This window comes from Serinus canaria, chromosome 5 (assembly GCF_022539315.1).
Source record: "Serinus canaria isolate serCan28SL12 chromosome 5, serCan2020, whole genome shotgun sequence".
Taxonomy (NCBI): domain Eukaryota; kingdom Metazoa; phylum Chordata; class Aves; order Passeriformes; family Fringillidae; genus Serinus; species Serinus canaria.
The window spans coordinates 8,335,953-8,352,753 of NC_066319.1; the positions used below are offsets into that span (position 1 = coordinate 8,335,953).

The following is a 16,801-nucleotide window of genomic DNA, read 5'->3' on the forward strand; positions in this document are numbered from 1 at the left end:
CAAGAGGTGCCACTGGTGTTGCCACTTTCTCCTGAGTTTTGGTTTGGGGTTTACATATTTCCTTAGCCAATATTTAATCTCTTGTTTGTTTGTTATGCAGGCATATTTTTTTTCTTTTTGTATAAGTATATGCACATATATCCTTTCCTCTAGCATATAATAAGAAGGGTTCATAGGAAGGGGAAGAAGTTTTTGCAAGTTACTCTTACTTTGGAAGAGATTTGTGACCAGCGAGTTTATCTACACATTGGCCTGCTTAAAATTTAAAGTGTTAAACTGTAAAAGAAAAGCAAATATTGACTGTTGATGAAAATGTTCACATTTGCCCCAATTTGCTGGTTAAGCAAACTGAAATAGCAATTATTGATTTAAAAAAAAAATTATGTGGGCAATCCTATTATTAAATCCAGGCGTGGTAGGTGTAGTCAGCAGATGGATATTTTATATAAAAATATGAGAAACATAAGCAATCTTCCTTGCCCTTCTTCATGATTTTGGTTATCATGTTGAAGCAGAAAAGATTATGAGGCTTCAAGACATGGAAAAAATGTCCCAATAAAGGGTGAAGCAGAAAAAAAGGAGTTTGCTGTTCTTAATTCTGCAGAAAAGGAATAGAAGTAATAATATCCCCTGTATAGTGCAGACCTGAGCTTTAAGTCTCTTATGCATAATAACATATACCAGATAAAGCAATTGTCTACTTGAAATAACAAGTTTGACTGTTCTTTGTATCTATTAAGACAAAGAATGTAGATATAATCTTGCAGATAAGGAGTTTAAGATGGATTATTTTCATTGTTCAAAGGTTTTACCTCAGAAACAGGAAAAGTAACCAGCTTTTTACCACTTTTTACCCTTAGTATATGCATTGGCACCTAGCTAGGGACATTCTGCAGCATTATCAAAAGTACTTGTGTCATATTTACTCACAATTTGAAAGTATAAGCACGTAATTCAGAAGCAGGTGGCTTTTTAAGGTTAAAAATTCCAGTCAGCAAAGAAATGCTCTTTTTTTTGAGTGCATATCTGACCAAAGTAAACCACCTCTACTCCATTTCAGGCACCAATACAAGAATGAGCCCGTATATAGTTATATACTGATGTAATTTATATAGTAATATAATTCATTTACTTATATACCGATCGCTTTGATTTTGCAATTTACAAACAAATTTGTTTCAGCAAAATTCAGCAAACAAATCTTTCAGCATTTTTTTTTCGCTGCTGAAGCAAGCCCTGCCTCAGAACCTCCGTAAGTACGGGCAGCTTTCACGATGGCGAACCTCTAACTTTTTCTGCCACTGAACAACGCCTGCACCACCAGCAGTTTTAGAAATCTGGGGCATCTCAACAATGCGATTACAGCCGGAAAATCCATTTGCAGCTCCATATTGGTGAATTTCCTTCCAATTTCAAAGGAATCCGACAGCGTCCCCCCCCCGTCTCACAACGGGAGCAGGGGCAGCGCTTCCTTGCGCATGATTGACGTGCGTTTAGACCAATCAGACCTTGCGATGGTGGATGGCCGCGGTTCTATTGGCCGAGGAGGTAGCGGGGGCGGGCGCAGGCGGGAGCGGAGCTGTATTGGCGGTGCCTCCCGCTACCCGCGGCTGCTGCGGGCGGGACGCGGCGGCGGTGGCGGCGGCGCAGGGTCCCCGCGGGCTGACAGCGTGACCGGGCCACGGCCTGAGTTCCTCGCCGCTGCTGCCTCCTCGCCGGGAGCGAACGCAGCTCCGCCGCTCCCCTCCGCGCCGCCCTTGCTGCCTCGGGGGTCGCCGGAGACCGCAAAATGGCCGACGGGCGGGACGACGCCGCGAACCAGCTGAAGCAGTGGAAGAACCAGCGGGGCTCGCAGGTACCCGCCGGGCACCACCGCTCCCCGGTACTCCCGTGCCTCGCATCCCCCTGGCAGCCGCGGCGCCGGCGGGCGTAGGGCCCTGCGGGGTGAGGCGCTCCGAGCGCCCGGGCGTCCCCGGGGCAGCGGTGGAGGGCGAGGCGCCCTCGTCCCCACGGCTTGGAGCCGTGCCCGGGAACAGCGAGGCGCGGAGGGGTGGAGGCTGCCAGCTGGCCCCGAGCGACAAGGGCGGTCAGCGCTGCCGGGCCCCGGCCGCTCCTTCCAGGCAGCGCCGGGGCCGCGCTGCGCCCCAGCCGTGGGCCCGCGGGCGGGGATGGGGGCGATTTTTTTCTGTCTTAAATCAGAAGTTTGCGTTTCGGTTTGCTGTCACGGCGGCCGAGGCCGGTGCAACTGTGACAAGGGAGTAATAAAAAGGATAAAGCACGTTCAGTAGTGTGTGCAGGGCCAGGAGTTGGGCTCGGTGATCCTTGTGGCTCCCTTCCCACTCAGCGTATTCTTCGTGACCAGATCGAAGTGAATTTTTTTAGGAAGAAGTTCTTCCCTGTCAGAGTGGTGAGACCCTGGCACAGGTTTCCCAGAGGAACTGTGGCTGCCCCATCCCTGCAAGTGATCAAGGCCAGGTTGGACGGGGCTTGGAGCAACCTGGGATAGTGGAAGGTGTCCCTGTGTCCCTGGCCGTGGCAGGGGATGGAATTCAATGACCTTGAAGATCCCTTCCAACCCAAACTATTCTCTGATCCTATGAAGTGGACTGGGACAAATGGCTGACTGAAATCATAAGGGCATGTAATCAACAGCACTCAGTCATCTGAAGATGTAGAATAGACTCCACATATTTAGATTAAGGTGGAAACGTTGCAAGAGTTCACTTCCCTTCTTCATCAAATCACTATGACAGTTTCCATGTGTTGTTTCTGACAGAAATGTGTATTTGCTACTGAGTACACTTTGTGCTGGTTTTAAGTGGCAAGATGCAAGTGGATGTCTCAGTTTCCACTGGAGCTGTTAAGTCGTTTTAATTTTATTTTTTCTCTCGGTTCTCAAAGGTACAGTGTGAAAACTACCTGATGACTTGTGACTCCATCATAACCTAGCATGTGTCATAGTAGTTCCTTTTTTATCCGTGAGTAATTCTTTTTGTAGGGATGTTGGCTTTTCTGTAGCAAAGCAGTGTTTGAAAAGAGGCCAAGGTTAATTTGGAGATTGGGAGGCAACCCAGTCTGTGTTGCATAAGGAGTCATGAGACTTTAAGATAGAAAGTAGAGAGGACTTATTGGAATTTTAAAGTGAGTTGTATGAGGTGCAAAGTATCAGTAATGCCTGGAAGTGTGTACTTTGATGTGTGCTGTTTACCACAGCAGCGACTAAAATTCTCCTGGCTTTCCTTCCCTTCTTTTTGTCAGGGCAGGTTAGTGCTGTAATGAAATACAGATTTGAAAGTTCTTACCTATCAAGGCTTGGGCTGTGTGCAGCTCCCTACCAGATGAAAACACAGGCATCAAACACACTCAGGTCCAAAAGTAGTATGAGAGTTCTTCTTTAACCTATGGTGTGTTTTTTTTTCCTCTCTGGAATTTACTTGTGTGCCCCACATAACTTTATCCTGAAGCTAAAGTGAATATCTCTATCCACTAAGTAAATGAATATTATTTACTTCTAATGTGCACACTAGAAAGTCTGCCTACACAAAGGAGACTGTACAGCCACAAAGCTGTTAATTTTTTTTATAGCCTTAATGTCAACGAGTGGTGGTTTTAGCAACTGCTTCTAGTGGCCTTAAATATTGGCATTATAGCATAGTCTTGTCTGTAATAAATAAGCAGTGGAAAATATACTGAGAACAATTTCTACTCTTGCATATTTCCCATGAGAAGCTATAGATAATCTTTTGATTTAAGCAGATGTTTGTTTCTTTGACTTGAAATACAAATTTGGCTTTATTTGACTTTCCTGTAAGTTTCTGAACGTCATGTTTATGTTTGTAACCAGTTACTTATTGTCTTTGAAAATGTTTGTGCAGATTTCAGTGTAGTTGAGGGTTCCAGTCATCCCAGGGGAATTGGATTTAGGCTTAAAGTTTTATGCTAATGAAATGGTGAAGGAGGAATAAAGAAGGTGGATATTTTGGGAATTCAAGCCAGCTGGAGTGTGTTGCACATTAGTAGAAACACAGTGGAAATGCACTTATCCTGTCAAATGTCTTTTATGTGGTTGTTCACGGACCTGAGTGAAACAAAGGTGTCTGGAACTCCCAGTGTTCTCTGTCTCATCCAGAGTTCTGGGTGTGGATGTGAATAATTGTTCTTTCCTTGCCTTTGTGGCTTGCCTTTTGGGGGGAATAAAGTCTTCTATCAGATGGAAATTTTGTCTGTTTGCAGTAATTAACCCCTTTAAAGCAGAACTTAGGGTAAGAATTGGAACCCCATGCAGTCGCTGTTAGAATAATGAATGCTTTTCTCATCATGAATTGCTTCTTCCTTCCCTCCACCTTCCCTTTTCATTTATAGAACCTTAAAGGAGGAGAACTAGTCAGGAAGGGCTGAAGGAGTTTATGCTGATGGGGTTCAGGTGTGTGGATGCTTCAGCTAGGATGGTGTGGACAGAGAACCCATATGGAATTATGTCAGTTTAGTGCAAGCTGTGATTTATTGTTAGCTGGAATTTGTCACTCTGTTTGAGCTCGCCACGCTGCAAATTGTGTTTATTTTCTTTATTTTTTCCTTTGTCCTTGTTTGTTTCCGTGTTCTTCCTAAGTCCTTTACAAGGTTCCTAACAATAAATGTACTCCAGGAAAAACAGAGCTGAGGCACATCAGCTCCAGAGACCTGATGGTCATTCTCACTACATTTTTCACACTACCCAGTAAAACAGGAATATTGCCATAGAGGAGCATATAACCCCACATGTGATGCAGATGAAGTCTTTTCTACTGGAAGCTTCTTATGAGAAAGTAGGAGTGTGTCACCGACATGTTTTATGAAAAATCCTTTCCTTGGGATTTTTCTCCTCCTGAGAAACTGAGAGGCCTCAGGAACAAACGGTAAACAATTCTTATCTGCTGCTGTGGAATGCAACAGGGGGAATCTGTGATTGGCCTCATCAGGCTGTTTCCAATTAAGGGCCAATCACAGATGACCTGTCCAGACTGTTTCAGTCAGAGACAAGCCTTTGTTATTCATTCCTTTTCTATTCTTAGCTTAGCCTTCTGATGAAATCCTTTCCTTTATTCTTTTAGTATAGTTTTAATATATTATCTATCATAAAATAATAAATCAAGCTTCTGATACATGGAGTCAACTTTCTCGTCTCTTCCCTCATCCTGGGACCCTTGTGGACAATACCACAGGAGTGCACTCAGTTGTAGTGCAGGTGTTCCTTGAAGTTGTAGGACATTTCCTGGCAGCAGAGCTTCTTAGGGCTTGTGTTAATCTTCATCCTTGCATGGTGCAGGATCTAAAATGATGATTCCTCAGGTGTTCCTGTTATTTTCCATAACTCTTCCAGACCAATGCTAATTAAGGAAACCCCATTTTAGTCTGGCTGTAGCTCTTTCCTTATGTCTCTACTTTCTTCCTCTCCTTTCTCCCTTATTTTCCAACAGCTTCTCCTCTTTTAGTGTTTTTTCCCCATCCATATTTTTCTTGAAGCGAGATCAGTAGTCTTAAGAAACATTTCTGAACCACAGAAAACATTCCTGGATTTTACATTACTTCAACTCCCCTTCTTAAATTGTCCTAAAACTTAGCTCTGTAATTTAGGTAAACATCTGTATGTTCTGTGACTTCCCCCAAAATCTGAAGTCATTTTGCCATTTATTGTTGCTGTGTTCTGTGACATATAATGGTTGAACAGTCATGCACATTGTATGGCTCAGATTCAGAGGGCTTTTAATTTCTGGTGTTGACTGTGACCTTCTCTTGTTTCCAGAAACCAGATGTCCTGACCACAGGTGCTGGGAACCCCATTGGGGACAAGCTGAATATTCTGACAGTGGGGCCACGTGGACCTCTTCTTGTCCAAGATGTTGTTTTCACTGATGAGATGGCTCACTTTGACAGAGAGAGGATTCCTGAAAGAGTTGTGCATGCAAAAGGAGGAGGTATGTTTAAAATCACACATTTTCTCTGTGTAGCATTAAAGAGCTTTTGAGTAAATGTGTAGGTTGTGATGCATAAATTACATTGTTATTTATGTTTTAGTGTTACTAGCTATAATAAATCTGTATAAACAACAGTGTTAAGGCCTGGTTTAAAAGAACTCAAAACTTGAAGCACTTAAAATTTTTTTACAAAAATGAGAGAAAATGTGGTTATAGCCCTTCAATTTTTACTGTATCTGCTGTTGTCTCTGCTTCTTTTGTCTGTTCCTCCCCATCTGTATTTAATGTTGTTTGCATGTTACTTAATAGAGAATTCAGCTTTGTCTTCTAATGTATGTCTGCCAAAGCAAGCTGATAATCTAATTTTTAAATTAAAAAAGCCTAAACTTTAAAAAAATTATTATTGATCTTAGTAAGGTAAAATTAGTACCTTGAATTTTGTCATGCATTGCCCTAGAATGAGCAAATGTGGGGCTGTATTTAAAATGTGACTGTACATGGGAAAAGTTCCTCTGTGTGGGGGTGGAAAGGGTTGTGTTGCTTCACCCGGCTTACAGGTGCACCAAAAGTTCTGCAACTCATAGCAGGATTAAAGAAATACCTGCTTTGCTCCCAGATGAATACACAGATCTTGGCAGAAGAGCATTTTCTGTGCTGCTGCTGCTGGGAGCTGGTAACAGTCAGTTAAGGAGGAGAGAATGAGCAAGTAATTTGTGTTTAATCAGTTTCATTTTGTGAAAGTAAATGGAGTGTTTAGAGCATTGTTTAAACTGGTGTGCTTCCCTTGGACTTTAAGTTGTATGTTAACAACAGACAAGCTGGGAGTGGGAGGAAGGAACCTAGATCTGATATTTTGAACTTGCTGTTCTTCAGGAGCCTTTGGCTATTTTGAAGTCACTCATGATATCACCCAGTACTGTAAGGCAAAAGTGTTTGAGCACATTGGGAAAAGAACTCCGCTTGCCATCCGCTTCTCCACTGTTGGTAAGGCTCTAAATTCACTTTGTGTCTTCTGCATGTGTGCCCTGAGAACACTGTTTGCTTTGTGGAGCACTTAAGGGTGTCTGCAGAGCTTGCTTCATCTTCTCTGAAATTCACTTACATGGAAGACCTTAGCAGCTTTTGCCCCTTTCTGGCAGAGCTCTCTGGAGACACTTTTCTGTCTGAAATGTGAGAGGGAGGGCAGCCCCAGCTCTTTTTTTCTGACAGAAAGCTTGTTTTGTTTCTGGTTGGATCACAATCAACACTTACAAGCTAAATACCTATGATCTCTTATGCTGCAGGGATGTCTTGGGGATGAATGATATAAACTAAATGCTGGGCAAATAAAAACAAATGATCTTCCATAAATAAGCTCTGATTTCTTAAAGACTGGAATGCACAAACTAGCAAAATCTTGAATGCTATTAGTAAAGCTGATTGTGATCAGTCGCTTGTCTGATAGAAAAATTATAATTCATGATGTGGATGTATTTAAAAGAAAAGAAATCCTAATGAGGATTCAATTCTGGAAGTATTAGAGAGAAAAAAGTAGTCCAGCAAGGCTCAGGGAGCTGCTGGCTTTGGCCCACTGGCTGTTTCCAGTCTTAAATCCCTTAGGATTTAAATTGTCCTGAGTATTGTACAGTCTAAGGACATGGGGTTGAGTTTGAAATGTAGACTGCTGCTGGAGCAGCTTGTTGCATCCTTCCCTCCCCTTTGCCTGCCCTGTTTGGACACGTTCCCTCCCTGCTCTTTTGGAATACACAAGGTTTTTAACGAGAGAATGAGCGTCCTTCTGATTTCATCACAATTCAGCATTAGCTGTTCTGAGCACTTTTGCATCACTTCTGCTCAGGTGTTGTGCTAGGCCCTTGTGCTCTGGGTAGATTCCCATTGAAAGTCCCATTCTGGGTGAAGCAGGAGGAATTAAAAGGATTACAGCTCTTCCATAGTGTTTTATTAGGAACGCTGGTTGGATTGCTACCTTTCAGATGAGAGCTTTCCCACTGGGATTTGGTGCACAGAAACAAATGCAGGTTTAGATGATTCAGCCTTAAAATCTGATGATGTCTCTCTTAGCGATAATGCAAATTCCACTCTTAATTGGTTCAAGTGGATATACTGGCTTTTTTCCTTTTTTTGACTGTGGCCTGGATGCTTGGTTGGCTTTACACTTTGAAAACTCACAGTGCCTGAAGTATTGTTGAAAATATTCCTACAATTCCTTGGTGTAGAATAGACTGCAATAAACCTTGTTCTTTTAGGATTTTATGGCAGATTTTCAGGTCGTGTTTATATACCTTTCCTATCCTAACACTTCTGTGTATTCATGTATTTCTTCAAGCTGGAGAATCTGGCTCAGCTGACACAGTTCGTGATCCCCGAGGCTTTGCCATGAAGTTCTACACGGAGGATGGGAATTGGGATCTTGTGGGAAATAACACTCCCATCTTCTTTATTCGGGATGCAATGTTGGTGAGTAAGCACAAAAGGTGAGGGTACTTTGTGAGAAAGCCCAAAAGTTCATTCAAATCTTGTTTTGGCTTCCCTCAGAAGCAAAAACTTGGTTGTTGGTCAGATTGTTGGAACATTTTTTACTTGGAAAGATGTCCTCAAACAAAAGTAAAAAAAGAACTAAAGCTTGATAACTTCCATGGTTTCATTCTTTTCACTTGAACTTTTCACTTCAAAGGCTTCTTGACAGTTCTTTTTATTAAATCTGGAGTTTTTGGTCTTTTGGCATAAGTTTGACAGCAGCTAGCAGAGGGGCTTTCCTTGAGTGCAGGAGTTCTGCACAGATATTTCATAGTATCTCTGTATTAATTTGAGTCACATAAACACAGGTATACAAATCTGAACACTTGTATCTCTCACCTTATCAACCACAAAATGAAAGCATTCTTTATCTCTGTTTATTTTAATTGTGAATGCTTGACATTACTCTAGTTTTACTGACTGGTCTGTGAATTTATGTGTTTGGCAGGAAGGGAATGGCAGTGTAAATTTTTTTTTTTTTTTCAGTAATCTTACATCTTTCTTTTTTTTTTTTTTTTTTTCTTTCTCTCTCTTTTTCCTTTTCCACTTCTGGACAAATTAGTTTCCATCCTTCATCCATAGCCAAAAGAGGAATCCTCAGACTCACCTGAAGGATCCAGACATGGTGTGGGACTTCTGGAGTCTTCGCCCTGAGTCTTTGCATCAAGTAAGCTTCTCCCGTGACTTTATTTTGTACGATTAAGATAATCATGTTATGATAGCAGGTTCTTAACTCTCTCTTTTCCATGTTTGATTTAAAAGTCTACATAGTCTAATTTATATTTTATTTAAATATTATTTTAAATTATTCATACTTACCTATGCTTACAGGGGAGTCAGTTTTATTTCATTAACACTTAAAGTATAAATTCCTCAAGGAATTCCTGACAACATAGCTCCCAGTGATGCATATTAACACAATAAACAAACTTATTCTGGAGTGGAGACTTTCTCCTTGATATGCTGAGCCCATTCATAGTGTTTGATCCCTCTCTTCAGGTGTCTTTCCTGTTCAGTGACCGTGGCATTCCCGATGGCTTTCGCCACATGAATGGATATGGATCACACACCTTCAAACTGGTTAATGCTGATGGAAGAGCAGTTTACTGCAAATTCCATGCCAAGGTATTGATTTTTTTTTTTAATTGGAACTGTACATCATATTGGATAAAAACCATAAAGATCTGTGACTTTTCAAGTTTAGTTCAGGCTCAAAGATGTGTGGAGTCATTGCTGAGTATCAGTTTCATACCTTTAACCAGTAGGAGAGGTATCTCTCTTCTTCTATTCATTTACTAGACTGTAAGAAACTCTTCTTTGGGCATCTGTCTCTTGTTAATGGAGCTCTATCAGTGAACTGATTTTTACCTGGAAGGCAGCTGTTGAATGTACTATAAATCTAAATTCAAGTTACTGGAAGTTAGAACTTGGACAACCTTATTCTTGGATTATAAATCTTGTTAAAATCCATTCTTGATGAATCATCTTTGCAGTACTTTCTGCATGCTGTAACTGGTGCTTTCATTGCTTTTAGACTGACCAGGGCATCAAAAACCTTTCTGTAGAGGAAGCAGGAAGATTGGCTTCTACTGATCCTGACTATGCCATACGGGACCTTTACAATGCCATTGCCAAGGGGAACTATCCTTCATGGTCCTTCTACATTCAGGTTATGACCTTTGAAGAAGCAGAGAAGTTCCCATTTAATCCTTTTGATGTGACTAAGGTATGTCTGATAATTCCGGGAATATTCAGTTTCAGGTAGTTTTTTTAAGTATATTCTTTATTGTAGAGCCAGGAATTCTGGAGATGAAGCTATAGTTGTGGTATATCTGATGTTACTCTTTCTCAGGGAAATACGGGTAGGGCTTGATTCCAGGCCTGTAGGTCCCATGGCACTTCAGAAGCATGATCTCAGATCAGAGTCACACCCTGAGCCTTGCTGGTGTCATTTTGTCCCACTTCCAATAGCTGCTCCTAGGAATGTGTCATTGAAGGATGCCAACATAAACTAGCATTGCATAAACTTTTTTACCTCTAACACTGTTCTACCCAAGTGGCTAAAGACCTTTGAACTTAAAAGTGCAGCTCAGATGGCAAAGAAAAGGCCAATTAAGCCAGTTAAACATTTTGAAGGAGCTGAAAACATTTGTGCCACCAGTTCCACCCACGCCCGCTTCCCTAGGCTGCTTTTCAAGGGCCTGCGGGTATTTCGTTCAAGTACTCAAGTGCTGAGATTATGCTGGGATGATGAAATAAATTGCATCAATAATCTGTGTTAATTGCAAAATGCTTCTTAAAATAAGACATTCCTCAATGTTTGTTAAGAGAAAAGAAACTCAGTAATGTATTTTCTTAACCTAGATTGAAATTGGGTGAATTCTGCCTGGCAGTTAAGCTGCATAATACTGTAATAATGTTAATTTTACTGGATGTGTGTTGTGTCTTACAGGTTTGGCCTCATGGTGACTACCCTCTCATCCCTGTGGGAAAGCTGGTCTTGAACAGGAATCCCGTCAACTACTTTGCAGAGGTGGAACAGATGGCTTATGACCCTAGCAACATGCCTCCTGGAATTGAGCCCAGCCCTGACAAAATGCTGCAGGTAAACAGGAGGTGTGACCTGAGGAGCACTGGTTACTTTGCTGCTTATGAAAGCTTTGAGTTGACATGCCCCAGTGTTTTACAAGTGGTGGTTCATGTTTGTGCTCAATGTTTTAGGGACGTCTCTTCTCGTATCCTGACACCCACAGACACCGCCTGGGCCCCAACTATCTGCAGATCCCTGTCAACTGTCCCTTCAGAGCCAGAGTGGCCAACTACCAGAGGGATGGGCCAATGACTGTGTCTGACAACCAAGGTAGCTAGGAAAACAGCTTTCAATATAATGATGCTTAGGCATGGGCTGCAGCATTCTCTTCAGTTCACAGGGGGCTTAAGATCCATGTTTATTATCTTTACATACTTGTGTAGAATGCTTGTGTATCTTGTCTGTTAATCCAATAAAAGGAGACTTGGGATGTTTGGATACAAGATGAGGAGTTTATTTAAAAGTATAAAAAACAAGTGAAGCCTAGGATGTATTTAAAACTTAATAAAAAGGCCTTTAACAGGAAATCAGTTTGTGGGAGAATACCTGCAGTCAGGTTTTAGAGACTGACTTGGCTCAGTCCACTTCACTAAACTGCTTTGCTTTCAGATTTCTGAGAGATTGTGAAAGACAAAAGTGAAAATGACAAGAGTAGAGCTGTCACTTCCCCTTTACTGAGCAGCTTCTGTTCTGTCAGGGTTTGCCCAATAGTGGCTTTTTTCCACCTGAGAGTAAACAAGGATGTACTTAAGCTGTGTCTCATGCCAAAATATGTGTTCCTCTGGGCTATGAACTCAGGCACTTGCTGAGGGAGGAGAGGGAAATATTTGAAAAGCAGGAACTTGAGGACAGCTGCTCTTGTCCCAGAACAGATAATGAATTTATTTTTAAGCAGTTCTCTTAGTTCATTAGGTGTTTAAAATACACCCCTACACAGGGAAGCATTGTAGTATTTCAGATATGTAAATGATTGTATTTTTATGCTGCCTTAAACTTCAACCATGACTTTCTATTATTATTGAGAAATATTGTTGTGAGAGTGGCCAGGTTTTCTTATTTTTTAAATCAATCAATATTCCCTGAAAAAAGCTGTGGAAATGCTTTGTAGTGGGTGCTGTTAAGTACTGGCTTGAAGGTGTTGACAGAAAAATGCTGTCAGCTGTTTTTAATTAAACTTATAGTAACTGAATAATTGATTTAGATTCCTCCAAGCAAATAACATCCTCTGTCTTCTGATTTACTTGAAAGTGCTGACATCTGATTGATTTGGTTTGGGAATTATTTTTTCCCAGGTGGTGCCCCAAATTATTACCCAAACAGCTTCACTGGTCCCGAGGATCAGCCCCGGCTCAAGGAGAGCCGCATGTTTGCTTCAGGGGACGTGCAGCGCTTCAACAGTGCCAATGAGGACAACGTGACCCAGGTGGGGCTCTGGAAAGGCTTTGTGCTGCTTGCCACACAGTGAGGAGTGTGTAGGGTGTGTGTCAGTTTGGTTTTTCTGAATTTCAGATTCTGTGAGTTCTCACAGAATCTGAAATTCAGATTTTGGGCATTTTTAGGTAGAGGCTCTGACTTATTTTCTTGCCATTAGTGTCTGGAGAAGGAGTTGTTGGCAAGTTTGCCAAAGAAAAACCCTGACAGATTGGCTGCCTTTTAAATCTTTTAAGAGTTACTTGACTAGGAAGTGAAAGCTATCTTATCCACTTTTGGGATTATCAAAATAAACCTTTATTTCCAATGGCCAGGTGCGAGAATTCTACCTCAAAGTGCTGAACGAGGAAGAACGCCAGAGGCTGTGTAAAAACATTGCAGATCATCTGAAGGATGCCCAGCTCTTCATTCAGAAACGAGCTGTAAGTGCCTTCTTTGGGGTTTATTCCAGGTTTTCTACCAGTCTGGTAACATTGTTATAATGGTTTCTGTAAAGGAAGATCAGGAATTCTCTGAAAAGGCTGGATTTTTTTCTTACTCAGGAATTCTCATACTTAAATATTTGCCTATTTACACAATATAACATCAGTCTATAATATGTTAAAGTAACTTTCTCCTGGGGGGAAGAATGGGATAGATGTGGAACATGTGTTTAACTTGGTGTTCCAAAAGTCAGATGACTACCAGAGTAAGGTTTTGCTCTAAACAGGGAGAAGGCAGTGAGAGCCAAGGAGGGATTGGATCCTTATCCTTATCAGGGCAACTTTGTTTAAAATTGGGAATGAGCTCTGTGTGGCATAATAGAAATTGTGTTTGAAGATGTTCATATCTTGTTTATAACTGATTAGAATTAAACTTTTCTTCCTTATGATACCTACTGCTTGTATCCCAGGAAGTGTGGTAAAGAACCCCCTTGAAATAGAGGAAAACAATTATTGTTGCCTTTTCTGTTTTGTCTTCCTGTGCAGGTGAAAAACTTCACTGATGTTCATCCTAATTATGGAGCCTGTATCCAGGCTTTGCTGGACAAATACAATGCTGAGGGTGGGAAAAAGGTACAGTAATGCTTTTGTAGCTGCATTTTGACTGGCTGTGAGTTATTTTGGCTTCTCTTGTAAATCCAATAACATGAGAAATTAGTCTTGATCCCCATTTGAGGTAAAGGCCAGAAGTCAATGCTTGTAGAATTGCAAAATAAGAAAACATCACTCTAATAACAATTAAATGTTGATTAACTGGTGATGTTCAAAGACTTTGTTTCAGTTGAGGTTTGTGGGGTTTCTGGAAGGTCGCTGTACATGATACAAGATCTGTTCAGGTTGGTTACCCACCCTTTGAGATGGTAATGAAACATTGCCATAAGCCTTTCCTGGGCTCAGTGCTTGCTCCAAAGAACAACAACTCAGTTGATTTAATTTTTTCCTGCAGTCCTTTACTTTAAATGGATCTTGCTCTGAGTTTTTCTGTTGCTTTATTTTCAGGATGTAATTAGAACATACTCGCAGTCTACAACTCGTATGTCTGTCAAGGAAAGATCCAACCTGTAAATCTGCAGAGATCTGCTCTGAATTTTGCATCCTTCCAGCTGCACAAGAATCTGTCCAACACTTTAATGAATGTAGCAGACTTGGGCCCAAGCACAGGAGTGTTTTACAGGTGTGATTTACTGAGAGCTCAAGTGCTGTCTGTACTGGAAACCAGGTAACACAAGCTCCAATCCTAGTGCCTTTCAACACTAGTGCTTTACTGCTTGATAACAACTTAGAGGATTTTTAAACAATTCATGGTTAAGAAATTTTCTTGATTTCTAGGAGTAAACAGAAATTTAATCAAAATACTGCTAATTTTTTTTTTTGTTGTACAACTTTCTTGGCTAAATCACACAATAGCATTTCTGTAAGGGCACTGTGATTGCCCTCATGGAGAAACTGATTGAAAACTTGATGCTGTTCAGTATTTCTAATAAAATAACTGTCTATATTTGTAAACACATCTTTGGAATTTCATTTTTGGCCTTCCAGAAATAAAATGATACCCAGTACCTTGAATAAAATGTTGGTATGTCTCCTTCCTTATGATAGAGACAAAGCTAACTACAAAACTTAATCTAAATACAGTTCAATTTTGTTCCCAATATATATTTTAAGATAATCTTTGCTTACTAATGCTGTGTTGGGATATAACTGTCATAAGGGAGATAGCAAAGATCTTTTCGTATTCCATGCACTGTTCAGCTGAATTGATTACACCTTATAACCCTTTAGGAGAGTAAATTGTTCTTTCTAATCTGTAAGAATTTAAATAGAAAAATATTAACATGCCAAACGTTTGAGAAATAAACCACCTAATACATTAATATTGAAATTTAAGATCAAGAACTTTCAAAACCATTTCCAGTGGTTGCTGAAATTCAAATTTTACTGCAATAATCTGCTGTTGCTATTTCTTGATCAAGCTAGAGCTAATTTTCAGGGTCATCTTTTAATTAAGGCATCATGTTTGTATGAATGTAAATATCTAGCAAATATGTCTAAAACCTGAATTGAGGCATGCTGTAATGTTAGCCAGCATCTACAGTTTAGTTAAATTGTGCAAAAAAAACTTGGGACCCCAGTTATGTGATAATTATTGTCCAAGCTAAATGTAAAGCATTTCAGAGCCCAGCTATTGCTCTTAACTCAGGCAAATGTAAAAAATTCAAATCATAGCAGTTTGGGGGTGATTTGTCAATAATCACTGCATTTCTGGGTCTGCCTTGAGTTGTATTTTGATTAGGATTACTTCCTGATTTAAGTGTTCCTGATTTAAGAATTCCCAGGAATGGTGGCAGGTAAAGAGTAGATACTAAATGTTTTCTGTTAAATTTTGGGTGGGAATATTTTGTGCTGGAGAGAATTCTGAGAAGTTTTGGAAAAGAGTAAACAAGGCCTGATCTTCTAATTTTGGTTGTGTCTGCTAAGTGATTAATATTGTTGTCTTCTTTTATTTCTGAAATAAATAGAATGAAAAATCTCTTGGCAACATGTTTTCTGTGCAAATGTCTTTAAATAGTTTGTGTTAATCTAGGAAGTTCATAGACCCCTTCATCTGTTTTTCTGGAGGTGGTGCAGAAGATGTAGGTTTGATGTACTTTTTGCAGCTTCCTTTGTTTTAAAAACTCACGTTTCAACTCCACAGTTGTGTTTAAATGACTTAAATGACCTGTGTTCCATGCTAAACTGGCTGTGACAAGTGTACAGAAAACTTTTCACAAAGCTGTGGAGAGCACTAGGCAACACTGGAAGAACAATAATGTTATTTCTCCAAATAAATAAGACAATAAATCCATTTACAGCTCCTTATTTTGAGAGTAAAGAGACTGTTGACATGACAGAACAGCAGTTTTGTTTTGTTTTTGTAATCAGTTAAAATCAAACATTCCTTTGCCAGGTTGTGATATGATTTCAGCGATCTCTCTCTAAAGCAGAATTGCTCAACATTTTCTTCTTACTGTTTTATTTTAGATGCATATCTCAAGCAGTGGATTTGGGAATTTATTTGAAAACTAATGTTTGGGAAATTACAGCTTCTCCAGCAGTACCTCTTCTTTTAATGGGCCTTCATTCCTAAGTCATTTTCCCTTCCCCAATATATTTGAACTTGAATATCCAAAAACCTTGAGCAAATTTCAGAATCACTTTTGTTGTAGTGAGCTGTGCCAGAAGATGAGGAAGTTCATGGGATTGCTAAATGTTATGTAAGGAGAAAAATTGTGAGATAGGTTTGGATCAGACTTTGCAGTGCTTCAAAGATTTTGTAAAAGCCCTGATTTCCTTTCTGTAGTGCAGCTCATTGATGGGAATTGCCTGCTAAGCAGTGTTTGGGTATCCATAATTTCACCTTCCAGTGAACCAATCACTTTGTTTTGCCAAATATTCCATATCTGTTGCTCATCTTGCAGAAGGCTGTTTGTTCTCTGTTTGTATATCTGATCCATGAATTCTTGCAGGCAGGTGAGTCACCATTTTCTCAAAATGTTTTATGCGGGTGATGAGTACTTAGCTCAGGGCTTCAAGGTTGGTGATGGGTGCCACATCCCTGAAATTGTTCTAGGCCAGGTTGGACAGGGCTCTGAGCAGCCTGGGATGGTGGAAGCTGTCCCTGTTCCCTGCAGGGGGTTGGACTAGATGAGCCCTCTGTGACTGTCTCTACACTGAGTTCAAATTGCTGTGGGGTTTGGGGCTCCAACTCAGCACTGCTGAAGTGAATCAATCCACTGACAGGTTGTGTGTTCTTATCTCCTGCTGATAACAAATTACACAGAGGTCTG

General features: G+C 40.7%; 1 protein-coding gene across 1 annotated transcript; it reads left to right on the top strand.

The window, feature by feature from the left end:
• Positions 1 to 1,586: 1,586 nt before the first annotated feature.
• CAT (catalase) lies at positions 1,587 to 15,504 on the top strand. Its single transcript, XM_030239819.2, has 13 exons — positions 1,587 to 1,855; positions 5,783 to 5,954; positions 6,828 to 6,938; positions 8,281 to 8,411; positions 9,034 to 9,138; positions 9,471 to 9,596; positions 10,006 to 10,197; positions 10,924 to 11,076; positions 11,193 to 11,331; positions 12,354 to 12,484; positions 12,807 to 12,914; positions 13,461 to 13,547; positions 13,974 to 15,504. The coding sequence occupies exons 1-13, from the start codon at positions 1,790 to 1,792 to the stop codon at positions 14,037 to 14,039; spliced, it is 1,587 nt and encodes a 528-aa protein (XP_030095679.1). The 5' UTR covers positions 1,587 to 1,789; the 3' UTR covers positions 14,040 to 15,504.
• The last annotated feature ends 1,297 nt before the right edge of the window (positions 15,505 to 16,801 follow it).